The 27,492-nt window shown below is 41.2% G+C and overlaps 1 protein-coding gene across 3 annotated transcripts in view; it reads left to right on the top strand.

Annotated features, from left to right (window-relative positions):
- CHN2 (chimerin 2) overlaps positions 1-20,504 on the top strand; it is a 268,875-nt gene extending 248,371 nt beyond the window's left edge. For 2 of the 3 annotated variants that reach the window (XM_031455110.2, XM_064487486.1), the window contains exons 8-13: positions 3,791-3,875; positions 7,845-8,018; positions 11,675-11,752; positions 13,985-14,122; positions 15,803-15,908; positions 18,684-19,150. In XM_031455110.2, the coding sequence (XP_031310970.1) occupies positions 3,791-3,875; positions 7,845-8,018; positions 11,675-11,752; positions 13,985-14,122; positions 15,803-15,908; positions 18,684-18,855 (753 nt within the window). In that variant the 3' untranslated portion in view covers positions 18,856-19,150. Of the gene's footprint in view, positions 1-3,790; positions 3,876-7,844; positions 8,019-11,674; positions 11,753-13,984; positions 14,123-15,802; positions 15,909-18,683; positions 19,151-20,141 lie in introns of those variants that run through there. The other variant, XR_010381638.1, reaches the window with a different exon arrangement.
- The last annotated feature ends 6,988 nt before the right edge of the window (positions 20,505-27,492 follow it).

Genomic DNA, 27,492 nt, shown 5'->3' with positions numbered 1-27,492 from the left:
GAATGGGACCTTTCATTTTTATTATTTAACAAAATGAGTTACTGCTGGTGTAGAGCAGTGCTACTGATTTCTTCATATTGCTCTTATGTTAAGCAAACTTGATGGCCTGTTCTTTCTTGCAATCATATATTGCATTTCTTTATCTTGTTTTATTATGCTGGCTAAAACTCTGCAGGATAATGTCCAAGAGAAGCATTTGTAGCAGGCAGCCTTATCTTTCTGCTGACTCCAAAGGAAATTATTCTAATGTTTCATCTTTAACTGTAACATTTATTATATGAATATCATAGATATCTTTAATCAGCCATCTTTAGGAAATTTCCCTCTATTCCTAGTATGCTAAGTTCTACTCCTATGAATGGATGTTGAATTTTATTGATTGTTGGTATTCTAATTTTAAAAATGATCATGTGGTTTCTCTCGTTTTGTTATTGTTGTGAATTCTAGTAATATGTCGACTACCTTAAATCCCTGAAATAAACCCTCCTTGGTCATGGCATTGAAATACAATATTTCATTCAGTAGGACTTTTTAGGGATTTTTACATTTATTTTCATAATTGAAATTAATGTATAATTTTTACTTTTATATGCTATTCTTGTATGGTTTTTGAACCAGTATTACATTAGCTTCATAAAGTGAATAGTGGAGGGTTTTTTCTTTTTTTTTCTCTTTTTTTTTTTTTTTTCTTTCTGCTCTGTAATAGTCTGTATTAGCCAGAGATTATTTGTTTTTTAAAAAAATTTGATGAAACTTAATAAAATCTTTTGGGATCAGGGACTATTTGAGGGTAGATATTTTACTGCAGATTTAATTATTTAATGAATATCATTGAATTTAGGTTTTTTATATTATTGAGTCATTTTTGATAATTTACATTCTTTTAAAAAGTTACCCCTTTTACATAACTTTTAATTTTGTGGGTATAAAGTTAGTATTCTCAATGTTTTTGTTTTATATCATTACTGCATCTGCATTTATGTCCTCTTTTTTATCTTTTGTGCCTTTTTTCTTGATCAATTGCCTAAGGTTTGCCTATTTTATAAATCCTTTTAAAAATCATCTTTTAGTTTTTTTAATTCTTTTTATTTTTTCTTTCTATTTTATTATAGTCTGCAATAGTCTTTTTTGTTTCTTTGTTTTATGGTTTGAATCGTCCATGTCATTTTTTCACCCTATTGTTAAGTCCCCTGAAATTAGTCATCATGTTACTGTTTTATAGACAGGCTTGATTAGATTGGCCCATGTTGACCAGTTCTCTTGCTCACCGTAGCTTCCTGAATCCTCTTCTTTACCACTCAGTTCAATATGCTTCTCACAGAACTGTATTATCCCTTAGTGTATCTTTGAGCAAGGCTCTGTGAGTGGAAACTCATTATCCACCTGGTTTCTAAAGCTAGAATCAAGGAGTCATTCTTGATTCATCTCTCCTTCAAAGACCCACATTTATTCTACCATCAGGCCCTTTAAAATCTACCTTCAAACTATTTCTCAAATCCCCCCACTCCCCATCTCTGCCTCCAGCATCCTGGTCTTGTTCTCCATCGTTTCTCAACCAGAAACCACTACCTAGTTTTTGAATCTCTTCAGCTGTTAACACTTTCTCATCTGTGTTTAACACGGTGGTCAGAATACCTTTTTTTTTTTTTTTTTTTTTTAATTATCTTCCTACTTCAAATCCTTTAAGAACTTCCTGTTCGACCTGGATTAAAACCAAATCCACACTCATTTACTAAAGCCTTCAAGGCCCTGTCCTACCTTCAGCCTCATCCCAACTCCTTTCCCCCTCCTTCTGGTGTTCTGGCCACCCTGGCCTTCCAGTTCCTCAGTCACACCAAGCTCTTTTGCTCCTGCAGGGCCTCCGTAGGTTCCCTCTGCCTGAAATGCTCTCCCCAGGCCCCCCACCAAACTGGCTCCTTCTCTTCCTTCAAGCACTTGAGGTCACCTTTCAAAAGAGGACTTCCTGACATCAGGGTAACATCGGGGCCTCTCAAGTCCCTCTAGCAGCAGCCTCACTTTTTCTTTTATAGCCCTTTCCACACTTTTTTTTTTGAGATGTATTATTTTACATATTATTTTATTGACCTTGCAATTTCAACAGTATATTGACGATCAACTTTGTTGCCGTAATTAACCAGCAATAGTAAAATATTAAGAAACCTTTGATTGCTGAATTTGTAAAATGCTCAGCTTCCAATGGGACATTTTACTGGGGAATTCTTTTAGTGCCAAGTTTAAGCTGAGTGGGCCTCTCCATGACTCATGGCATCTTGGCTCTGCAAGAATGCACGCGCTCCCGCGGAAGGATGTCCTGCATTGCAACAAGGGGTGCTTTGTCATTTCTTACTGTCATTTCTTGCAGCATGATTCTCCACGTTAGTAAAAACTATTCTGAGAAACTTTTTTTTTATTGTTTTTCAAAGTAGAAATAGTATAATGGGGGCAGTTTGCATGTGATAAACTGAAATACCAAGGCGATTATAACTTAGTTTTGCATAGAAACCACGGTCATAAGTTGCTTTTTTTAATTTATTAACTTGCTTACTTTCTCTGCCTTGACAAATCTGTGAATGTCATTAGGAGGGAACCAAGTCTGTTTCATTCATCACTTTATGTACACCCAATTACCAGCATATATAAAGATCTCAGTGTGTTGTTGTTTTTTTCTTAAGTGGACCTCTGACGAACATCTTCCCAAATTGTGACCGTACTTGTATAGGCCTATACAGGCCTCCCAGTCTTAAAAAATAATATTGTCTGCATGTCTTTAATTTGTGAATGGAGGTTTAAAACTTTGCAAAGCCTTCTACGAGCCACACAGTCTCATCATATTTTAATTTTGTAAAAATTCAAAATCTTTTCGCATATGCCCCTAGTCGACTACCTGCAGTGGTTTCTGGCTTACCACAACCACATTTGCTTTCAAGAAATCCCCTAGCCCTGCTTCTCACAGCTTCCTGGGGCTAGAGAACGTGTATTTTTGTTTTGTTTTTGTTTTAAATCATGACTTAATACTTGGTCCTGTCACAGGAGGACCTGTACCTGAATAATTAGAGATAAGACCATCCTTACTTAACGATGTTCAAAATATTTAACAACTGACTTGGGCACCAACCAATAGGCCTGGCACCTTGGGCAACCAGAAGCGACTTTCAGCTTACACACCCACGGGCCACACCAGGGCTTGTGGAGTTCAGACACCTCTCTGGGGAAGGCAATTCTATAAACCCTACTGATAGCCTTCATTTTCAGCTAACTCCCTCACTTTTTAAAATGCCTTTTCTGGAAGTGGCTTAATGCCTTAGAACCTTTTAATTATTCCCATAATCACATCTTATTTATACCTATCTGGATATTTTATAGATGGGGCAACTTTGGTCAAAAGGCCACAGTCACTGAGTTCTACCTTCCAGAACTTGCTGAGCTAAAGGTTATAGCAATCAGTTCAAGCTGTGTTGGATTTGTCCACACAGCACCTTGTCTGAGGTAGTGAGAGTCTCATTCCTTAGCTGACGGCAAGGCCCTATAATCTTACTGTCTCTCCACATTCCTTTCTGGCTCTGGTTTAGGGCAAGGAGGATCAGTGGAGGATTTTCAAAACTCAGAGCATATCTCTGTTTTCTCCAGGTCTGTTCACGACTCAGCCTCACTGGAAAGAAAAAGCCCAGTGAAGGATGCTCACTCCCACTCAGGCTTTTGTTTCTTGACTTCATCTGTTTGTTTCATGTCCAAGGCCCCTGGCCTCCAAGTACCTGAATTTTCTGACATTTTTCTTCTTTTTGGCTCACAGGTCCACACTTTCCGAGGCCCGCACTGGTGTGAATACTGTGCCAACTTCATGTGGGGGCTCATTGCCCAAGGGGTCCGGTGCTCAGGTAGACATGGAACCTCCTTTATCCTTTTCCATTTACATAAAGTGCTACCATGTTGAGCAGGAGGACATCTCTCTACAGCTGGGGAGTAAGCCCAGATTAGCTCGAAAGTCTACCTTTCTGGAAGATTCCAGGCATCTCTGTGCTTAATAGAGAGACTGTTCTGGGTGTTTGCCAGAATGTAAAGGAATATCTCATGTTTATGCGAGAAAAGAAAAAAAAATCCAAGCACATATATATTTTTAGGCACTTACCTGCCACCTGGAATAGGTAGTTGTCCTTAGAAGACAAATAAATCAATCCCAATATAATTGCATAGATAGAAAAGTCACATTGCTTTCCCATCCCCGTTTTACTACAAAAAGCAGGGCATACAAGTCATAATACTGGTGAACAAATCAGTAATCATAATCATAATACTGGCGAACATGTACCACATACCAGGCACTGGTATTTCTTCATGCCCTTTTGCCTCACCAGCAAACCGTGGGGAGATGCAGTTATTTGCCCCATGAAAAAGATGAAGAAACTGAGGCTTATTTATAATTGATAATTGCCCTTGGCCACATAGTAAGTGGTGCCACATTGATTTGACTCCAGAGCCTGTGCCCAGGATTTTTCTGCCATCAGATTAGCAGTGAAAATACACACCTTGATTTGATATCACAAATTTTCAAAGCACTTTGAAACCCTAGGTGTTTTTCTACCTAGAACTGGACTCACACACCCATTCCAAACAGCACACAACACATGTTATTAAGATACATCTAGCAAAACAGCAAAGAATTGCCAAATTAACTTATAGCTGGGCTTCCTAATTCATCATGCCATGCTTTTTCAGGCAAGTAATTCTCTGATGTAGCAAGAACAGTCTCCTGTGATACATTAGTTGGGTTTCCACTGACAGCATGATGGATGACTTCCTTGCTGGAGTATGATTTAAAAAAAAATTGTTATGAGCATTTAAAATAAACCAATGATACTACACTAAGATGATCTCTTTCCCCAGACTACACATTTTGGTTCACAGGATCGCGGGAACTTAAATCCTTTATCTGCCTGGCAAGGCTTGTTTCAGCCTCTACTACAGAGATACAGCAATCACCGCTGGTGATCCCTGGATGGTTCCAGGCGTGCTCGTGTTGGTTAACCCTGCCTGCCTCCATCCCAGATGCATGAGACAAACAGTAGGTTTGGAGGCAGTATCTCCAGCAATGCTCCAGACACCCCCAATTACCATAGAGTCACCGAGAGTCACCAAGTATCTCACAGCTCAACCACTGAGCAAAGTGGTAAAATATCTGAATTACCCAGTGGTCATTAATTCAACCTGTCCAGATTATACCTACCAAAAATATCCTGAAGTGTTGCTATTATCCAATTTCAGCAGGAAATTGGTCCAAAGTCAATATTATGAGAACAAAACTCTTGGATTCAGGTTAGCTGTGAACAGCAACTTTCTCTGGGATAAAAGGTTTTGTTTTTTTTTCCCTGTGTTTGTTTTTTTTTTAACAAAGCATATTCTAAGGCTATATTGTTACTCTCCTCCAGTGACCGCTGTTTAGCCTCATACTTCCTCTCAGCAGCGGGAAAACTGAAAACTGATCATTAAATGTTTGGAAGAGCCATCATTGCCTCTCAACTCTCCATATTTTACATATTTTTAAAATTAACTAGACTTTATTTATAGCATATAGAAATGCATTTGTTTGCAAACACTGAATATTTTTATATTTGCTATAAAACATATTCATTTTAGTAAAATATCAGTGTTTAACTGTACATAAACACACTGTTGCTTCAGACCTTAAAATGAAGTTTATAAGGAAATTAAAAATAGAATTAGCATATAATCCAGCATCTCCACTTCTGGGCATATTCCCAAAAGAACTGAAAGGAGACATCGAACAGGTATCTGTTCACCCATGTTTATAGCAGCATTATTCACAATAGCCAAAAGGTGGAAACAACCCAAGGGTCCATCAGTGGATGAAGCAGTAAACAAAATGTGGTGTGTACATACAATGGAATATTATTCAGCCTGAAATGGAATGTTACTCAGGAAATTCTTTCATGTGCTACAAGATGAACGAGCCTTAAGGACATTATGCTAAGTGAAATCAGCCAGTCACAAAAAAACAGCTACTGTGTGATTCCACCTCTACGAGGTGTCTAAAGTAGTCAGATTCATACCCACAGACGGTGGACTGTGCTTACCAGGGGCTAAGGGGAGGAGAGTCTAGGGAGTTATTGTTTAACAGGTACAGAGTTTCAGGTTTGGAAGATGAAAAAAGGTTTGGAGATGGGTGGTGATAGTGGCTGTACACAACATGAAGATACTTAATGCCACTTAAGAATGGTTAAAATGGTGGATTTTATGCATATTTCACCACAATTTTTAAACAATGTTTTAAATGAAGTTTATAAGAATCTACAATTAGTAAAAATTACTAATGAAATAACTCAAGAATAGCTAGGCGGTTATCCTTATGTTTTCTATCCCAGTATTTGCTATTTCTTCTATTTAACTCTCACGTAGTGCTCACCACACTTCAAACTTTACATGTACTAACTTATTTCATCCTCATGATGACCCTTGGAGTAGGTGCTATTATTATCCTCATTTTATGAAAAAGGGTCCAAACAAGAAAACCCACCAATTCTATTTAGTTCAGTTCACCGACATTGACATTCACTAAATAGATTGATCAAATGTTATTGAAGTTTACTTGAGCGCTGTTGAATTTCTCATGTTGATAAAGCTAAGATAATTAGAACTGATTTTGTCTTTAGAAGGAAGTTAGAGAAAACTCAGCCAGTAAAATTCTGAAAATTGTTTTTTGATGATTTTATAAAAGTTGAGATCCTCTCAACCACTTGGTGGGGTTACATTGCTTTTATTGTAAAGCAACTGATTACAATATTCATTATCGTGTGTGTGTATAATATGTATATAAAATATAAAAATATTATCATATGTGTGTATATATAAAATATAAAAATAATATTATTCTTCTCTACACCTAGAAAAACAACCAATTCTGGAAGTTACTTTGAATAGACAGCAAATCAACTTTGAATATCTTCAGCATTAAATTTTTATTTTTCAGAATGTAGACTGTGCCTTGTTATTGTTAGAGAAATTCCATCAGTGGATACCAACTGCTATTAAGGCTTTTAATGTGTTCATTGAACTTAAAAGCACCTTTTCAGCTTTGGATCTTGATATGAGCTTCATAAATAATTACTCCCATCATCACATTACATGGCATTGTTCTAAATGGTAAACTCTCAGGTACTCCCACCAGTGTCCAGTTGGACAGTATTTCCACTCACAGGTGTCAGAATGAGGCGGGTAGGAAGGAAAATGGCCTACCCCACTGCTCAACAGGGAGGACGGGCGTGGAAAGGATGGGCATCTCTCCAGGAGAGCGAAAGTTGCCAGTGGTCATGGGACTCTCGGACCAGAGATTAGAGATTCCTGCAGAGAGGGTAACTGTGTCTCCCACAGAAGGAGCATCACCGGCTTAAGGAGACAACCTAGCCAAAGTCCTAGGTGCCCTTTGTGAGCCCTCACCTGCTCTGGGAATCCAAACCCAAAAGCCCTCATACGGACCCAAGGTTTCCAGTCCCAAAAGGGAAAAAAAAAAAAACCCTGTACAAACAACCTGACTCATTTTACCAAAACTATCTCAATGAGATATTCTGTCCTCATGGTTCAGTCGCAAAGAAGGTTTTATTGAAAAAATATTGAATTGAAAAAAAAATTGAAAAAAATAGAATTAGAGACGCTTAGTGAGTAAAGAGAGATTTCATACTCGTCTTGTGGACAGTATCACCTCTAAATGGGATGGGTGTTCCAGAGAGATACGGCAAACCCTGGGAGTTTCATTTTTATTCTTGGTAACATATAATTCTGTTGAGCTTTGACAAAAGGGCCAGGGAAGGCTAACGTGGCTTCTCTGTTTACAGACTGTGGATTAAACGTACACAAGCAGTGTTCCAAGCACGTTCCCAACGACTGCCAACCTGATCTCAAGAGGATCAAGAAAGTGTACTGCTGTGACCTCACGACGCTCGTGAAGGCTCACAACGCTCAGAGACCTATGGTGGTGGACATATGCATTCGGGAAATTGAAGCAAGAGGTTTGGAAGAGACTCATTATAGTGATTTTATTTTTTACTGTTAATTTTTTACTGTTGTCAAGGAGGCTTTCTTACAATTGTTAAATTGACTCTCCGCTGTTGATGTTGGGGAGATGGTCGGCACAGGCATACACCACACACACACACACACACACACATGCTAAATCCAACCAACTACATCAATTTCTGTTTCGTACATAAACCATGCATGTATGCATTTAATACACACTTGCTAAGCGTTTATTATGTGTTACACACTAAGGATGTGAAAGTCATAGTTCTCACCTTCAAGAAATCCATACCGTAATATGCAGAATTGGGGGTGGGGGCAAGTAAGTAAATTCTGTGAGTGCTTGTACTCAAAACCATGGAGCCACAGAGGAAAATATTTTAATCTTATTTGAGGATAGCTCAGAAAGGGTTTATGTCAGAGGTGAGGTTTGAATCGAGTCTTTAAAAGTGCTCCTATTAAATAAGTAAAGAAATTTTTGCTCAACACATGTATTTTCTACCCTGTAGAAATTCACTCCTAGGATTGGTTCTGTTTATTTCAAAGAGGAAAGTTAAAAGATTAAAAAGATCTATTCAGTGAAAAATTGAGAAGGCAAGGAAGGTGGAAACATTTCAAAGAACAGATTCTTTATATTCTGCTTGAGTCACCTTTCCTTTATGTGGGCTTGCTTTGACTCCGCTTTGGTATCAAAATGTTCAGTGATGTGGTGGACAGAGTCTGGTTGGGAGGAGCTTGGACTGTTGGGTGTGATTTGGATAATTGGAAAGGGTTTTACCATTGTTGACATGCATGTGCCCTGCTATAGTTGGTATCCATTATTGTGTCCAAATTGGCTTAATATGTTCTTCAGGTATTTATGCATTCGCCAACTATCCCATTCTTTCCAAAACAAAACAGAAGAGGACGTTATAGCTTATTATCTTAGACATTTTAGAGATAGGAAATTATTCCCTCTTCATGCAGGATGAAAATTATAGCTACTCTGTTCCCTTAAGACTCGCTCCTTTAATCTCAGATTATAGGAAATGCTCCCTGTCTTTTGACTGCTGTGGCTGTCGGAGCTGAATGTGTGCGTGGGGGTCTGGTGAAGATACTGATTCAGGGGCTGAGCTGGGCAAGAGTCAGGTGCCCTGACTCTAGATGAGTGGCCGGGAAGAGTGGCCCTGGGTCCTGCTGTTTAGAGGACTCTGCAATTTAGGGTCAGATCATCAACCTCTCCGGAGCCTACAATCAGGACTTGTGCTTCTCTGGAGAAGCTGGGACCATCCTGTAGTGATCCTCATCACAGACTACTAATAGTTCTGGAAAGTTACTACCATGTCTGATGTCTGACATGTCCACAGGGAGCACAGCACTAAACATGCCTAGGACAAGAGCTAGAATAGCACACGTTAGGAATTTATGCCACGAGAGTCACAGCAAAGGGATTGGAGCTACAGGCATTAGGGGTCTGTGCATGTGAACAGAACCAGAGAATGGGCTGGAAGAAATCCATGTGACACTTCCATTCCCAGCTTCATTGCCACCACTGCCAATATCTTATCCCATCTTCCATCCATAGCAAATTCCTTATTGTTCTCCAATTGCTCTTATATGTCCACTTGTTTCTGCATAATGTGGCAGAGTGAAAAGATCATGAACTTGAAGTTAGATTCCCAGCCCTTTCTCATACTAGCTATAGTATGGCCTTGAGCAAGTTACTTACTCCGTTTGAATATCTATCTCTTCATCTTTAAAGTGAATAGAATCAGTTGTACCTCATAAGGTGGTTGTGAGGCTTAAAATGAGTTGATCTATATAAATGAGCATGTACAGGGCTCAACATATCAGGCTCAATTCTGTAATTTGTTTATTTTTTCTTGGAATGACCAGCTCCCCTAACTCCACCTCCAAATCTGTGTGTTTGACCAATGTACTTAACCTATATGTTTCAGTGCTGTCCCAGAGACCCCGAATAGTATTGTCTTCAGCAAGATAGAAACCTCTCTTTCCAGCAGCAGTCCAGGGCCAGTGGAGCAGCTCCCCAGGGGCAGAAACCCAGGCCCTGCTGCTTGTTGCTCTGTCATCCTCATCCTTGAGTGCTGCCCTCATCTGCACGATCCCAGATGGTTATCACCATCTTATCTGCATTCCAACCAAGAACAAAAGGGCACTCTCTTTTTCTCCAAGTCCATGACCTAGGCACTGTGTGCATCCCTTCCACTCTCTTTACGTTGGACAGAATTTAAATGGCTTCTGCAATGGATGTTGTTCAAAAACCAGAGGTTTCATCATAACAGGGGAAGGGGAGAACTAATGTTGGAAGAGAAGCTGGAAGCCTCTGCTAACTCTGGCAAACTTCATTCCATCCTTCATGACCTCCTTCAAAGGCAGCTCCTCAGTAAGACCTTCTCCATAGCCTCTTCTATCAGAAGGCAGGGTTAGTGTTCACTGTGCTGTGCCCCCGGGTGCCATGGTGTCCTCGCCCCTGCTGCAGTGCAGGTTACAGCTGGACTGAGGCAGGCTTACAGGCACCACCAACTAGAACAGGATGACACCAGGTCTCACTCTGTTCGCCAACTCAGCTGATCAGTAATGACAACTGTAATAGTAATAGACAGTAATAGCTAACTCTATTGAGATGAATTCTGAAGCTGAGTGAGGCTCGGTGGGAGAAAAGCTGAGGTCAGTTAAGAATGTCTCTGATGGTCACAGGAGAGAGGAGGAGCAGTATTTACGCAATGCATTTCTCTCTGATACAGACCCGATGCCACCCCTCATATAAGGTGGATAGTACACGTGAAAAACAGGAGTGTATATTAATTGTCAAGGGTTTGACAGAGCATCCTGCAGCAGCAGTGGAAGCTATTTACTTGCTTGTTTATTATTACTGCAGCTGTAGTTTGAAAGCAGCTAGTTTTTGACATACAAGGTCTGGAATCTTGTCCTCTATCCCTTCTGATATGTTGGGGACTGGGCTAAGCCTTAAGATGTATCTTAACAAATCAGTATAAGATTTAGGAGCAGAACCCACATCTTTTTCTTAGCCTACATATACAGTGATCAAGTTTCCAGAATCATTTATTTGAATTTTATTTTCCTGCATCTGTTTGTACGATCATTTATTTGACCGTATAACAATTAAGTCAGTCAGATTTAGTTAAACGTTTAACATATTGTCATGTTTATGATTAAACATAAAAGGCTATAGAATTTGGACAGTTCCAATAAAATCAGGAGAATACGTAACCACACACTCATACGTGGGTGTGCACCTAGCACAGTGCTACGTGTGGTATGGCACAGGGGAGAAAGCGGCTGGCTGCCTGAAACAGTGGAACTGCATCCAGCAGTCAGATGAACAAAGAAAGCAGGAGACCACATTTGATGAGAATCTTAAACATGGGTTCACTTCGCAAAGCCAGGCAGAAAGAAGAGCAGATCGCTGAGGTCCCCACTGCCACACAAGCCAATGAAGACAGACTTGCATGGAAACTGAGATGGACAAGTTCAAGTTCTGACGTGACAGTGTGTAATATATATGAGCACTGGCTATATTTGCTCATTTCCTGATAGCACCCAGTGTAGATAGGAAATTAGATTCTTTCTTAGATGTTTCAGGAAGTAAAAGTTAAAATTTATCTGTCTCTTTCTTTTTTAACAGGATTAAAGTCAGAAGGCCTTTATAGAGTCTCTGGGTTCACTGAACACATTGAAGATGTTAAAATGGCATTTGACAGAGGTAGGTTTGCACTTCCTTAAGTGCCAAATGACTTATCCTTAGCACCCTGTCTCTTGGAACCAGATTTTATTCATAGTGGGAGTGGGGTTTTAGAGCTACTGAGGGCTGTTCTTTAGGAAGCCAAGGAGTAATGGTTTACAAGTATCATAGTTCTCTGCTCCTCTGGGGAAGGTGTTTCTTTAAAAGTCATGGACAATTGACAACATGGGGAAGTGAATTTAAAATACTACTTAAATGATCAAACAGCATTTGGTGCCATTAAGATTCTTGACTTGGTTGCCCAACATTTATTTATGGTCAGTCCACGTGGCACCAGGGTACCTTCAGCCTCCATCTCAGGATCCCATTGACTCTTCTCCCAAAGCTCCAAAGAAGAGAGCATAGGGATGAAGGGGACCCCCCGCACAAGGATGTAATTCCTTTTGTTCTTTATGCCTGTGCCATGTGTCCTCTAGGCCATGTTCACTCTTAGGCCAGATACCATGAGCCAACTTGGGAACTTGTTAAAAATACAGATCACTAGGGCCTATCCTGGGGACTCATTCAGGAAGCTGGGTGAGCCCAAGAATCTGTACTTCTGTTGAAAAATCCAAATAACTCTGGTACAGCCAGTCAGGAGATAAAGCCTGCAGCCTACTAGACAGACAGACCCACCGCTCTGTAGAGCAGTAGATGAGGTCTCTGTGATTTAGCTGCCCTGTCTGTTCAGGCTCATGGTCAGTTCCTCCTCTCTGCATACTTTATACCCCAGCAATATTGAAATACTCCCTACATCTTTTTATGAACAAGGACCTGGGCTCACATTGCTCTGTCCATCTTGAATGTGTTCACATCTCTGCCTGGGAAGCACCTCTTTCGTGAATCCTCCCCAACCACTCCAAGCTGATCTAAGACTTCCATTTCCTTTTCCTCTGTCCTTCCACGTAGCAATCTTCTCATTTTCTAGTCATTGTTGAGTTGCATGCCTGACTCCCAATCTGACTAGAGTTATTTGAAGGGAGTACAGTTGACCCTCTGTATCTGTGGGTTTCACATCCTTAAAGTCAACCAATCATGGATCAAATTTTTTTTTTTTTAATTCCAGAAAGTTACAAAAAGCAAGACTTCAATTTGCCACATACTGGCAGCTATTTACATAGCATTTACATTGTATTAACATTATTTCCCTATCATTTACACTATATTAAGTAGTATAAGTAATCTAGAGATGATTTAAAGTGTACGGGAGGATGTGCATAGGTTATATACAAATACTAAGCCATTTTATGTAAGGGACTTGAGCATCTGCGGATTTTGGTATCTAAGTGATGGGGGGGTTCCTGGAACCAGTCCTCCATGGATACTGAGGGACAACTGTATGTCTTTCCTTCTGCGATCTACTAGGGCTTAACAGTGCCTGGCACATGATAAATTCCCAATAAATGTTTATTAAATATGTACATAACAGGATCATATGGCATATCTGCCATACTCTTACTGTTTTCAGTACATTAGCAGCTTTTTACATCCTCAGAACCAAATTTGCTTCAGCTCTTCTTATAAAAGAAAATGCTAATAGCCCCTATATGATTGAAACATATTTTTATCCAAAAAATTTTATAGACTGTGACCAATTAAATTGGACTGATATTTACAAATAGTAAAACAAAAGTCAAAAAATGTCTTCAGAATGATTGTAAAAAATAGTAAGAAATACAATATTATCTATACATGATGGAAGGTTAAAGTTTCCCAGATTAAATTCCTAAGGACTGGGGAAAGAATAACCAAGTTAAAAGAAACATCTACAAGCCTGAAAGAGACAATTGAAACTAAAGATATTCAGCCATTATTGGATGTATGTGATCTTCAAATCCAAGCCCAAAGAATACTCTCGAAAAGCTTCTTGATTTTTATTTCAGAATAGATTGTTACTCCATTATGAACCTTTGTGTCTAGAATATAAATTACTGTGCTCGATTTCTGTTTAGCAAATTACCAGGGGCTGGGACCCAAAGAACTATTTTAAGTCTGTTTCACCACCCTTTTGGCTGCACTTACCCTCAGACCCAAAATCCCTCTTACCAAACTTCTTTTTGTTCCTTCCTGCATCTCGGTGTTACTAGAAGCCAAAGTAGTCAGCTGAGACTTGTAAGGGAGCATTCATTGTTGGATCTTTTTTTCTTTCTGGGCATGCTTTAACTCGGTGAAATAAGGTCCTAATTAGGAACTGGATCAATGATTGTTTTTCAGATGGTGAAAAGGCAGATATATCTGCCAACATCTATCCAGACATAAACATCATCACTGGAGCCCTTAAACTGTATTTCAGAGACTTACCCATTCCCGTCATCACCTATGATACCTATTCCAAATTTATAGAAGCAGCAAGTAAGTATTGAGAACTAATTTTTTACTGGCACCAAGTTTTTAAGTGCAATGCTTTTGACTGCAAGAAAATTAAAACTCAGACCTGATGAAGTTATTGCATGAGGACCTGCTTTGCCAAGTGAAGGCACAATGGTACAGTTCATAGAAAACCAGGCATCGTTCACCAGCTGAGTTGAACCAGTGTTAAGCCAGCTCTACTCGTCTGAAGCTGGATGCCAGGCAGCTCTGTCTCTCCCCATCGTTCCTCCTTTGCTGGGAACCAGCACAGTCAGACCTACTCGGTTATGTGCTGGAAGCAGAATGCTTCTGTAGTAAACAATCAGATGTTCTTCAATGGGGACTGTATAGATTCATTCTTTCATCTATTAGGCAGAATCCCATTGCTGATCAATTGAAGTCATACCCCAAGTTTTACACATTGATGCTGTTCAGAATTAGTAGTATCCCAAGAATATATTGTGTCAAGTACTAGAATTGGAATTCTCACCATCTCCTAGTTTAATCTACCTGATGAGGCAAATACTCTAATCCCACTTTACAGAGAAGGAAAGCTGAGGCTTACAGAGCTGAGCTCACAGATCCAGGAATGGAACATCAGCGTCAGTTTTCCATCAGCCCTCAGTTGCTCATTCAGGGTTTGGCACTTGGGTCACTGAGGCCAGGAGAGAGGACCACAGTGTATGGCGGGGTGGAGGGGGCGGTGGGGCTGAGCTGCACTACACTTTGTCCAGCAACATAGTGAAGAATGGGAGATTCAGATGCTAGAATGCATCTAGTGAAGTCAAGTGCACTTTGAGGAAGTTTTTATAAAAAAATATAATCTTTAAAGGTATGTGTTGCTAAATACAGTAATGAGATGCCTGACAGGGAAAGATGTGGGCCGGATGGGATTAACGCAAGATACACCTTCCAGATGAGCTGCAGCCCTCCTCCCTGGTGAGAGCAGTCTTTCCTGGGTCCTGGTGATCTTGGGGGAGAAAGTTCTGGCAGCAGGGTACCCTCTGCCCCAGAGAGAGTGACTAGGAGAGCTTTCTTTGAGCAGCTGCCAATACCTATCAGAGTCCTGGAAAGCAGAAGCAGGCGTGCTTCCTCCCATTGTTAATGTGCCTAGTATCTACTTCCTACCCTGGACGGCACTCTGGGGTCACCCATGCCGACATTTGGGTGAAAACTGCCATCACTGCAGAGCAAGTTGGCTGGCTCACCTGCAGGGCCTTTGCGTTGTAAAGTGTATTCAGTTAGGAAAACCTGCCAGGGAAAGACTTATTAGACAACTTCAAGAGGATGCTGCCAAGTATAGTCCAGTTTAAGTTAAAGCTGGTGATAGTGACATTTCTAGCAAACCCAGCATTCAGAAGATGGGCAAAGCACAAGTCTGTGCACGTGCCTCCAGTAAGCATGTGCGGGACTGCAGATTCACAGGGCAGGGACCGTGTGCAGCCTCCTGCCATGCAGCCAGCGGGCGTTCAACATGCCTGTGGTTCCAGCCTCAAACCCTTTCTAGAATAAGGCAAGACACAAACAAGTTGATTACTTTAAGTGAAATATTACCCAAAATTGCATGAACTTATTAGACTTCCCCTTCATCTGTAGCTAGAACAGACCAAACTTCTTGTTACTTCTCTGAAAACTTGAATGTCTCAGCACTGCACTAATATTCACTCTCCGTGATCTTCACAGAAATCTCCAATGCAGATGAGAGGCTGGAAGCAGTCCATGAAGTGCTGATGCTGCTGCCTCCTGCCCACTATGAGACCCTCCGATACCTGATGATCCACCTCAAGAAGTAAGCTGACACCTCCTCTGGCACCGCCTGGGCACCGCCTCGGCACACCCTATCTGCCCCGGGGCAGTGAGTGCATTAGGAAGAGTTCACAAACTTCCTCTCCAACCCACCAAGTGGATACATCCCCCTTTAGAGTGAACTAGGCTGCTTTCTCCAGGCCAGCCCCGTTTATAACTGCTAGCACACTCGCTCTGTGGCAGGGACTCCTCCACGCACTTGAGGTGTGTTATCTCTATGAGGTACTGTTAGGGGCCTCATGTTACAGATAATATTGCTAAAGCTTATATAAGTTAAGTAACTGATGCAAAGAGGTGAAGTAAAGCAGGGATTGAAATCCAGTCTGACCCAGAACCCATATTCTGTCTTAACTATTGGTCTACACTGCCTTTATATCTGCATCTTCCTTGCACACAAGCCTTGTACTCTGTGTTCTGTTCTTCCTCCTCCTGTCACACCAGTCCCAGACTCCCCCATCCCCACCCTGATCTCTTGTTTTACCTGATGTATTAGTTATCTATCACTGAGTAACAAATTGCCCCAAAACTTAGTAGCTAAAAACAACAGACATTTACTATTGCACAGTCTTTGTGATCAGGAATCCAGATGTGGCTTTGTTGGGTGCCTCTGGGTCAAGGTTTATAATGAGGTTGCCGTCAAACTGAGAGCCAGGATACAGTCTCATCTGAAAGTTTGAGTGAAGGAGCATCCACTTCCAAGCCCACTCACATGGTTTTTGGCAGGATTCAGTTCCTCTGAGGCTATTGGACTGGAGGCCGCACTCTCTTGCTGACTGTTCTCTGGAGGCCACCCTCAGTTCCCTGCCATTTGAGCCTCCCTATGGGCAGCTCCCCAAGTGGCAGCTGGCTTCCCTTATAGCAAGCAAGCAAGAACACCCACAGTGAAAGACAGTCTTCCTGTAACCTAACCTCAGAAGTCACATCCCATCGCTTTTGCTGTACTCTGTTTGTTAGAAGCAAGTCACTAGGTCCAGCCCATGCTCTAGGGGAAGGGATCACAAAAGGGTATGAATTCCAGGATCACTGGGGGCCATCTCAGAGGGTGCCTGCCACAGAGGGCTGCACACCGGGCTGTCTGTGTGAGAGCATGTGAGACCAATGGAGGTGAGTGTTTACACAATACAGAAGCCTCTGGTTCCAGACTCTTTTCCTTAAACCATGGATCTCTTTCCTTCCCCATACTTGTATAATGAGGTCCATGAGTTGGTCTTTGAGATGTTGGCGGCATCAAGGCACTTCTGTGTGCCTTCCTCTGTGTTTTTGGAAGATACATGGCAACAGTCCATTCTTAGATAAAATAAACCAAAAATTTTCTGTACTGACCAACTTACAGATCCATTCAGTAAGTGAAAGAAAGCAGGTTGAGAATACTGCAGAAACACCAAGGCATTGAGGTTTTTATTTTTTTATAAGGTAGAAACCTTATAAAACATATAAATACTGTTGCTTATTCAAGGTGATCAGAGACATAACGTTTAGCTCAGAAGGTTCCCATTTTAATTTATTGAATTTCAGAGTACAGTAATTTTTGGATTAAAAAATAGACTTGAATGTTAGCCCAGCTTTCAATTAGCTTTATTTCTTTCAGTGTCCAATTGTTATACTTTGGAAGGCAAAGTAACATTTTCAGGCAAAATGCTGACATGTCCCAGTTGAATCTTAAATGCCAATTACATAGTATTTTTATTATGGAGGGCTTGCTCACCATCTTAGTTGGTCAGGTGTGGTGCCTGACTTAATGGGAGGTTGTGATCAGTTTAATAGCAAAGAATGTCCTCTTTCTACCTCCCTCTTAGCTTTGCAACATGAAAATCATGCAAGTTGAGCTGACCTTCCTGCAATAATGCTAAATGGCTAGTCTTAATTAGCTTCGAGAGAATAGACACGAAGGGATGATCTCCTGTGCAAAACCTAAACATATGTTAGTCCTATTTTGTTCTTCTTTGGAGAAGGTACTCCCTTTTAGATCTGTTTTGAACATTCTAGAACCTAAATTCCTTCAAGCAAGAATCTGGGAGATTATCTTTTTATTCTACTAGAAAGGTATTAAGCCAACTTTGAAGTTCATTCTTAAAGGCTTTGCAGTTCTTATCTGGATGTTGAAATGATGATTTTGAATTCCAACGATAATTAATGCTCCAGACCTCATCCTGTGGGAACTAGAAGTAATGTCAACTGCTTTCCCCTTTGGCCACATTCCAGCTATTCCCCAGTCCCGTGATGATGGCTTGGCTATTCCTAAACTCGTAGCAGCCCCATCTTCCATGTGACCTTTCTCCTCGGGCACTAGCCCTGCCAGCAGACAGGGAATCTGCCCTCTGCCTCCTGGCTTGTCAGCATACAAACCAGCAGAAAGCGACAGGAGGGAGGAAAAAAAAAAAAAACTTGCATACAAGCCTAGACTAAAATCTGAATGCACTATGGACCACCTAATAACCTACTGCCCCTTCAAACCAATGATGTTCCCTCAGTGAGAGTTCCACATTTATTTAGTGAGAAGGATTGATTTTATAATTTTGAAAACTCTGCCTATACCAGATTCACTTAGCAGTTCACGTCCCCTGGCTGAAAGCTATGCCAACAGTCTAATAAAAAAAAAAAAATCAGAAAATTACCTTTTAAAAAATACTTTTCTGTAATACTAATTCTCAGTTTTCTTTGGAAAATTCCCAAACCGGAGACGTTCTTGGGGTACATAATCAGTACACCAATCCACCAGCAAGCCCGTGTAAGGTCTCTGTGTATGTTTGTCTTGCAGGGTGACTCTGAATGAAAAGGACAATTTAATGAATGCTGAAAATCTGGGGATCGTGTTCGGGCCCACTCTGATGAGGCCCCCTGAGGACAGCACCCTCACCACCCTCCATGACATGCGGTACCAAAAGCTGATTGTGCAGATTTTAATAGAAAACGAAGATGTTTTGTTTTAAGCCACCAGGGAAATGAACTGAATGGCCCCAGCCCCATCTAAAGCTGATAAGGCTAAAGAAATAAAACCATTTCTTAGACTGGTTCTGTTTTCCAAACAAGTGACAGAATTTCCTGGACCGCAGTGGACTGCCAGGTCGGCTGCTGTGTCTCATAGACACTGGCCCCTCGAAGGGAGAACAGCAAAGATGCGGGTGAGAAAAAGCCCTCTCCTCTGGTCTTTGCCGTGCCTCGTATGTCTGTCTGTTTTGCTGGAAGAGTGATTAATAAATCTTTCTTTAACTTATTAAAAAAAAAGTAGACCTTTAAACTTCAGTCTTATCAGTAATAAAAGGGAACTTAATTCATAGAGGTACTTGATACAGTTATACATTTTCCACTTACAAAAAAGACAAGACAATTCTATATGTTAAATGTTAAATGAAACTTATATTGTAAAATGTATTTTTATTTTAGCTGCAAGAATGTTACTTTATTTTAGCAAATAGAACTCAATGCAGTGCATTGATTATTACCCTGTGTACCTTGTCCTGCCTTCTTGCTGTGATCCCTGAAAAAGTTTACCATGAATGCAGTATTATCTTGACATACCTCTGTCCTTATCAGTGCTTTGCAATGAAAATTCACCTCCCATCTGTGGCCCTGCTTTTGATAGTTTCTGCTGTTGAGCACTGGCATTTTGCTACCGTATGGTGTATGTTTATAGCAATTGTAAGATGGTCTGAAACATCACCAATTTTCTTTCCATACAAATTGTGTGAAATCCCAAAGTACGTTTTGGAATTGGTCATAGTCTTTCCAGATCCTGTGTGTACATCCCAGAACATGTAGAATGTGGTTATTTTACGTAAAATGATTTGGGAACACTGGTTATGTCTGGGCCGCGTAAAAAGTTAGCACTTTTCCTCTTTTCTTTTCAGACAAGCACTCTGAATTCATCTGTTAATGGCAAGTTGTACTTTTGCCACATTTCTGTAATTATGAAAAGTGAATCTGCAGAATTGTTGATTTTTTTTCATTTTTGTTTTGTAAACAAGCCTATTTTTTGAAGTCAGAATGAATAAGTTTGATTTTTACAAATATTTGTTCCTCCTTGATAAAAATAGCTCTGATGGATAATAATTTAATATGATTTGATTACGACAGTTCTATCTCATTGGTTATATTTATCTCAGCATGAGCTTTTCACACCAAGATTTCTATATTTTGTAACATAGGCAAAATATTTAAAACATCAAAAACTGTAAATCTAAGGTTGTTCTTTTTTTTTTCTTAAATCCCACTACAGTGTCTTTTCCTTTGATTGTCTAAGATGATTCATGTAATTACTCACCAGTCTTGTTTTGGAGTGACCAGAAGAGCATTACTGTGTGATAAGTGAGCTGAAGGCGGGGAGGGCGGTGCAGCTGACATCCTGGAAAATCCCAAGGGCTATGGGGATGGACTCCATCGGCACACGGGGGTCAAAACGGTTCTGCTTGGTTCCTTCTATTATCATTCCTCCCAACTGTACAGATTTGTTTGTTGTAGCTTATATACTTCTTGATACTGTCAAAAAATTATCTGAAATGGTTTTATTTTGTGAAGTGAACAATACTTTGTAATTTATGATAGTGTAAATGGAAGGAAAAGCATTAAATGTATTAAATTCTTCTGTCTATCATTTTGGAAGACGCAAAAGAAATTGGTGTTGGGGAGTGGATGGGGTTGGGGCAGAATATTCAAAACATTGCTCCCAGATGGAGTTTAGCCAACAAAGTTCCTGTCATCACCAAAACACGATGAGAAGACAGAAGCATGTCACAGAGTCCCCGCCTCCTAGCCCTCCTCCAGGGGAGCCTGCCTGCGTTTAAGCTTCCAGTGTTCCACCTTCCCTTTCTACAAGACCCGTCGCATTTGTGTCCTTCATTGAGAGGCGTGGTGTTTAGAACAGATCACCCTAGGCCACGTGCAGGAGGGCAAGATAAGAGTTTTGGAGCCAGAAAGACTCACGTTTGAATAGCAAATCTGCCTGTTACCGGCTGCCTTGGGAATGAGTTTGCTCATCTGAAAAACTAGGAGACAGATTCTGATTGGGACACCTTAGATGAAATGATGATATAAAGTAACTAGCAATAGTTATTTCTTATCATCATCATTATTTTAAGAATGAGGACTTAAGAGAGGGAAGGATATAGCATGGGGTGGAAAGGAAGACGCATGAGAGAAAAGGATTTGTCCCAATTTAAATCCAAGTAATAATAAGGCGTATTATTGCAACACGGCTCTATAATGTGTAATGAGGGTCACTTGACTCCTTTTCTCGAATGTGATTACAACACCTGATCCCCTCCTCTGTGCTTTAGTCTGAAGCCTGCTCACCCATGCTATCTTCCCCACCATCTGGCAGCCTGACATGGCTCCTCTTACCTGGCTTGCAATTCCTGCCATTGGAATAACTCTAGCAGTTAGACCCGAAAAGAGGCAGCATTGTTTCCAGAACCCACCATTAAATGATCCACAAGTGGGTTGTGGGAGGTGGGATAGGGGCAGTGTAAGTGGGGAAAGACCCTTTTCTTTCTCCTGTGAACATAAATGGGCACCTGGGTTCCAAGCACCTGTGGCTGGTGCAGAGTTTCAAGGGCAGCAGCCTGGAAGGGACGAGGGAGGGGAGATATGAGAAACTGAGGAAAGTAAAGACCACACAGGCATATTGCCTGGGCTGTCCTGCCTCCAGCTGAAAACTCAACTCAGGTAGCTTACAAATTCCCAAGATCTATCAATCCCCAAATGTATAGTCAGTCTTTTGATTTTTTTTTAAAGTAGTATTCATTAATTTTCAACAAATATTTATCAAGCACTTATTAATGGGCCAGACACTGTGAATACTGGCAAGGAAAGGGTTTATCTCACTAGAAGAATTAAATAAAAAGTTCAGTTTGGCTGCAGAGAGAAAGCTGGTCATGTTAAGGAGGTCTGGTGCTACTAATTTTTTTTTTAAATAAACTTAATTTTGGAGTAGTTTTATATTTACAGAAAAGTTGCAAAGATACTACAGAGAGTTCTTGTGTACTCCTCACCCACTTTCTTCTAATATTAACATCTTATATAACCACAGTACATTTATTAAAATACGAAACCAACGTGAGTATATTACTATTAAGTAAACGCCAGGCTTTTTTCAGATTCTATGAGCTTTCCACTAATGTCCTTTTTCTGTTCCAGGATACAATCGAGGACACCACATTGCGTTTAGCATTAATGGGTTTTAAGAAACAAATGACACAATCTAGTTTACTTTTTTAAAAGATAACTTACTTGAGTGTGGCTCCATCTGAGAATATGCACAGGTAGGGGTGGTGAGAGTCGACGCCGGGGGTCACATAGATGTGTGTCGTTGTCATTATAAGACTAAAGTGATGAAGCCTGGATCACGTGGTAGCAAGGCAGAGATAAACAGACAGGACTGAGTTATATTTAGGAGGTAGAGTTGAAAAAATTGATTACAGATTGGACTAAAGAATCAAAGATGACTCTCACAGTGCTTAATTTAACAACCTGATAATATTTTCTGAAATGGACCCAGAAAGAGCCAGCAGTTCCTGAGGAGGGGTAGAGAAAGTAAGAGAGATGGTGAGTTCCGTGTTGCACGTGATGAAACAGCGACAGCTGTGAAATGTCCAGACTGAGATATTTCATGCTCAACAGCATTAACAGAACCAAGCTGGAGGTAAGGATTTGGAAGGGACATGAGAGGTAACAACTGGAACCATGGGATTGAATGGGACTGCCCAAGACACAGAGCAGAAATACAGGAGAGGCCTGATTCGGGGTTCTCTGGGGTATGCAGCGGGGGGGAGATGAGAGCAGGAGAGGGCAAGTGAGGTCCACTTTAACGTAATCAAATATAGAGGGGCTCATGAATGCGGTTTGGAAAGACCCTTTCCCTTGTCTTCAGGTTTGTTTCACAAAGTCCTAACCCATCTCTTTGTTCCATTTCGAGGTATTTTGCTACGTGCAAGGCACTGTGTTAGACCCTGTGCTTTGGAGGGGTTTGTTTAGTTAGATGCTTTGTAAATGCAAACGAGCCAAGGTCACTTTTTTTTTCCTGAGTTGAACAGATACCATCATACCCAAGGACCTCCTTCACTGCCTTCCACTGCAGTTTGTACTTACTTCTAATCCCACACTAGTCCTGTGATTGTGTGTACATGGGTCTCCCACCGAAGTACCAGCTCCTGGGATTAGGAACGTGGATGCCACATGCCGGCCATGCCCACCATCCTGCAAGTCTCAATTCAGGGTTTACTCTCTGCTCAGACTTGCCCTGGCCTCCCCAGGCAGAGTACATAGGTGCCAACTGCAGACACACGAAAGCAAGGAAGTTCAGAGAGCTCTGTAGAATTGGCTTTAACCAGAACATGAAACGTGAAGGAGGAGGAGGTTAAACAAGCAGAGTTGTGCCAGGGAATAAGGAACCTTGTGTGTCAAGTACAAGTCAAGCTTAGAAAGAGCTGTCTGGTGACACGTGGAGGATAGTCCAGAGGATGTAAGATCAGAGACACAGAAGCTAATCAGGAAGATATTACCTGAACTTGGCTTCCAACTGGAGGGATGGAGAAAAGCCATGATAAGAGAGAGGTTTAGGGCGTTGTCAGCACTTCCTGATTTGATGCCAGAATTGAAAGGAAGGAGTCATGAATGACACCCCCACTTCCAGTTTTTTACAATTAAATGAATATTTAGGAAGACACTAAAATGTAGGAAGTAAAGCAGGTTCAGCAGGGAGAAATTGTGGATGCAGTCTGCAGGATGCATTGTGGTGCTAATGGTTTAACCACATAAAAATATCTTGTAGATGGTTGGACACATGGTTTTGGAGCTCAAGAGAGGGATGAGCTGGTAGATGTGACCCGCTCAGACTGTACAGATAGCTGAAATAAAGGGGATCAATAATAGGTACCTGGGTAAGAATAAAAGTCTGAGGAACAGGCAAAATTAGATAGGAATAAGTGTATATTTGGGGGGCAGGAGGAGTGGGGGAACTGGGGTTCTTTTCCAGGGGGTCACATGCTGAAAACCCATGAGGTTTTTATGGGCCAACGGGTTCATGGCTCTTGGAATGGTCAAGGTGGTCACCTTGGAACAGTCAGGAACAGTCCCAAGGTCCCAAGTCCCAAATCCATGGCAAGGTCAATATACTGCCAGCAGCCCATATGGACTGTTGCTTGAGCATGGATTACTGACTTCAGATAATAAGGAAATGATCATTAACTTATAAAAACATAGATTCATCAGTCAGGAAAGTGTGTATTGCACATAACATGAAACTATAATGCAAAGGGCTTAAACAGTAAGGACATCTCAACAAGATCTCACCATCTCCAAGATTGGTGCTGTCTTTCTTTCTGCTCCATCGTGCTCAGTTTATTGGCTTTTCCCTCTGGCTTTGACAAACATCATATAGGAAGGTGGCTGCAAAGAGAAGCAGGACAGTGTCTTTCTCTTCCTGTGAGTCCCATTTAACAGCCAGGAAATCTTTCCCCAACATACATCCCCTCACAACTCCTTGGCCAGAATGCATAGCACACTTATGGCTAAACTAGTCATTAGCCAGGGGAATGAGATTACCATGATTAGTTTAGATCCATGTGGCACAAAATATGGTCCCTTAGCCAGCAACATCATGACCTGGGACTTGTTAAAAATGCAACTTCTCAGGTCTGATTCATTGAATCCGGGGCTGGGGCCTTGCAATCCATTTTTAACAAGACTTCCAGGTGATTCTAATGCAGGATAAATTTGAGAAGCTGGTCTGGAATAATCAGGGTTTCACCTAAACTGGGGATAAATCCACCCTCTTCAAGGAGTTTGGATATCTGAAGAAATTCAAGATTTACTAACAAAGAAGGGGAAATGGATTTGTAGCAATGGGGAGCTGAATAAGACTTTCCACACCTGTAGACCAAGGTCCCTAAAGGCCTCTCACCCCCATAACCATAGAACCAACTCTGCCTCTAATAGAACACCATCTAAACTGCAAGCTTCCTGAGGGCAGGAAGCTGGTCTACTTTGCTCACCCCTCTACCCCAGACCCTACTTGACGCTGTGTCTAGCATAGAGTAGGTGCTCAAATCTTTTCTAAACTAATAGAATAATCCTACAAATACTCAAACATCCTGTATTTTGGTGTGATGGAGGAGGGGGAGATTCTAGAAGCAAAAGAATCTGAAAATGCATATTGACTCTTGACCACCATTTGGAGTTCTGCCCAATATCTGAACCCATCTGTTATTGAAGCTTTCTTGGAACTAGTTATCCTTAACCCACCGAATCTTCACCATATTCTTTCTCCTTCAATCCAGGAGGAATGATTAAGCCTCAAAATATTTCATTTTCCAAAATCTGAAGATCTAAGTCTCTAGTTCAATTGCCCAGGACACAACTTCAATTATGGGCTGCAACCCTTCTGTTTAAATCCTGGCTCTTATCACTTTCTGATAGTGTAACTTAGGGAAAGTTACTTTACTTCTTAAGCCTCAGTTTCCTTGTCATTATAATGGACTAGTATTGGTACCTATTCCATGAAGTAATTGTGAGGCTTAAGATAATCTATGTACAGCACTCAGTAGAGTATTTGGGGCACAGAGTAAGACAAATGTTTGTCTAAAAACTCAACAGTGATGGGAAACTTTTATGACAATTCTTAGACCATTAATATCCTTTCTTCACAGTTATAAGTTATCATTACTTATTGCTGCCTACCAGATTAGAGAGTTATGAGGATTTTAGCAGTTTTTACAGCCAAGCCCCACCTGCCCCGGGCTGTGATGTGGCGGAAAGGCAGCATGCGAGCCCGACAAGAGCGCTGACTTAAGAGCCACAAGACCTGGCTCGGTCACAGATTAAGGCTTCCAGCGTTTCTGAGCCTCAGGTTTCTCCCCTTTGAAACTTGAAAACTAACCCCTGCTTGCCTGCCTGACCCAACAACCTCATTGGTTCTCGCTGAGGCCAGGTGGCGCGGGAGCAGGTGTGGAGGCGCTGTCACACCACCAGGCCCAGCCTCGGTGTCCGTGCTCCCCACAGAGTGCTCTCCCTGGAGCCCCACCCCCTCACTGCGCCTTCGGGTCTCTGCTTCCTTGGCTTCTCATTTGCTGGCACAGTTGACCACTCCCTTCTTCTCAAATTCCTCTCTCTTGGCTGCTGTGACACCACCCTCTCCCCAGTCTTCTCAGGCTCCTCTGCCCATTCTCCATCTAGAACTGCCCGAGTCCCGTGGAATGCTCACCAAGGCTGCCTCTCGCCCTGCATTCTCTGTAGGCAATCACATCTACTCAACCTTCAAAAGCTATCTGTCAACAAATCCAAATGATTCCTATGATTCAGTAAGCCATCCTTTTCTATTGCTGAGGAGTATTCCATGGTATGGATCTACCATGGTTTGTTTTGCTGCTCACCCACTGAAGGACACTTGGATTGTTTCCAGTTTGGAAAGGGTGCAATTGATGGGTTATATTTGCATGTTTACTTTTTTTTAAAGAAACTACCAAACTGTTTTCCAGAGCAGCTGGAGCATTTCACATTCCCACCCGCAATGTGTAAGTGATTCAGTTTCTCCACATCCATGCCAGCATTCGGTGTCATCATTTTCTATTTTAGTCATTATGATAAGTACATATTGATACTTCATTGTGCTTCTAATTTGCATTTCACTCATGGTTAATGATGTTGAACATCTTTTCATGTAGTTATTTGTCATCTGTATTTCCAATTTAATGAAACATCTGTTTATGTCTTTTACCCATTTCATAACCGGATATTTTTGTGTTAAATCTTGAGTCCTTTATACATTTTAGTATATGTGGTTTGCAAATATCTTCTCCTAGTCTCTGGCTTGTATTTATATCCTCTTAACAAAGTTTTTGTGGAGCCAAAGTATTTTTTCAGTTTTGATGAAGTCCAACTTCTTAAGTTTATTTTTTGGATTGGGCTTTGTAGCCATGTCTAAGAACTCTTCACCTAGCCCTAGGTCCTGAAGACATTCTGTATTTCACTCTAAAAGTCGTATAGTTTTACGTTTAAAACCCATGATCCGTTTTGAATTAATTATAGCACACTGTGTGACGTTTAGGTCAAGGAGCACTTTGTACCTTTGGCACAAAGGGACTGTTAAGAATAAGGGTAAAAAAAAAGAGATCCCAGGAGGATAGCTGTGTGCTCAGCATGGATGATATACAGTCCAGACTGTGACTAAAGAGACAGCCACACTGAGGATGGCCACCACCATACCTTCTGCTCCTGCACCATCTAAAGATGTGTTCCATCAAAACCAGAGTCCACCAAGAAAGAAGGAGACTGGAAAGCCAGGAAGTGGGGAATCCAACTCAAGGTATCCCCAGGAGGGGGCTGTGCAGCCAGCCAGAGAGAGGTCAGTCCATATGGAAGGAAGAGGAGGTGTCCAGTAGTGATATTTTTAGGGAAAACCAAATGGAACACATACATATTGATATAATCGCACTTGTAGAAAAGTGTACCAAGATGCCATTGAAAAGTGTAGAAAGAATTAGAAATAGGACCAGAAAAAACCAAAACCAGATTGGTAGGGTTGGAGGGGGCAGGGGTGGGTGGGGAGATGCTATTATTAACTTTAGGAAAAGACA

The sequence above is a fragment of the Camelus dromedarius genome, chromosome 7 (genome assembly GCF_036321535.1).
Source record: "Camelus dromedarius isolate mCamDro1 chromosome 7, mCamDro1.pat, whole genome shotgun sequence".
Classification (NCBI taxonomy): domain Eukaryota; kingdom Metazoa; phylum Chordata; class Mammalia; order Artiodactyla; family Camelidae; genus Camelus; species Camelus dromedarius.
This window is presented reverse-complemented; position numbering and strand designations above follow the sequence as displayed.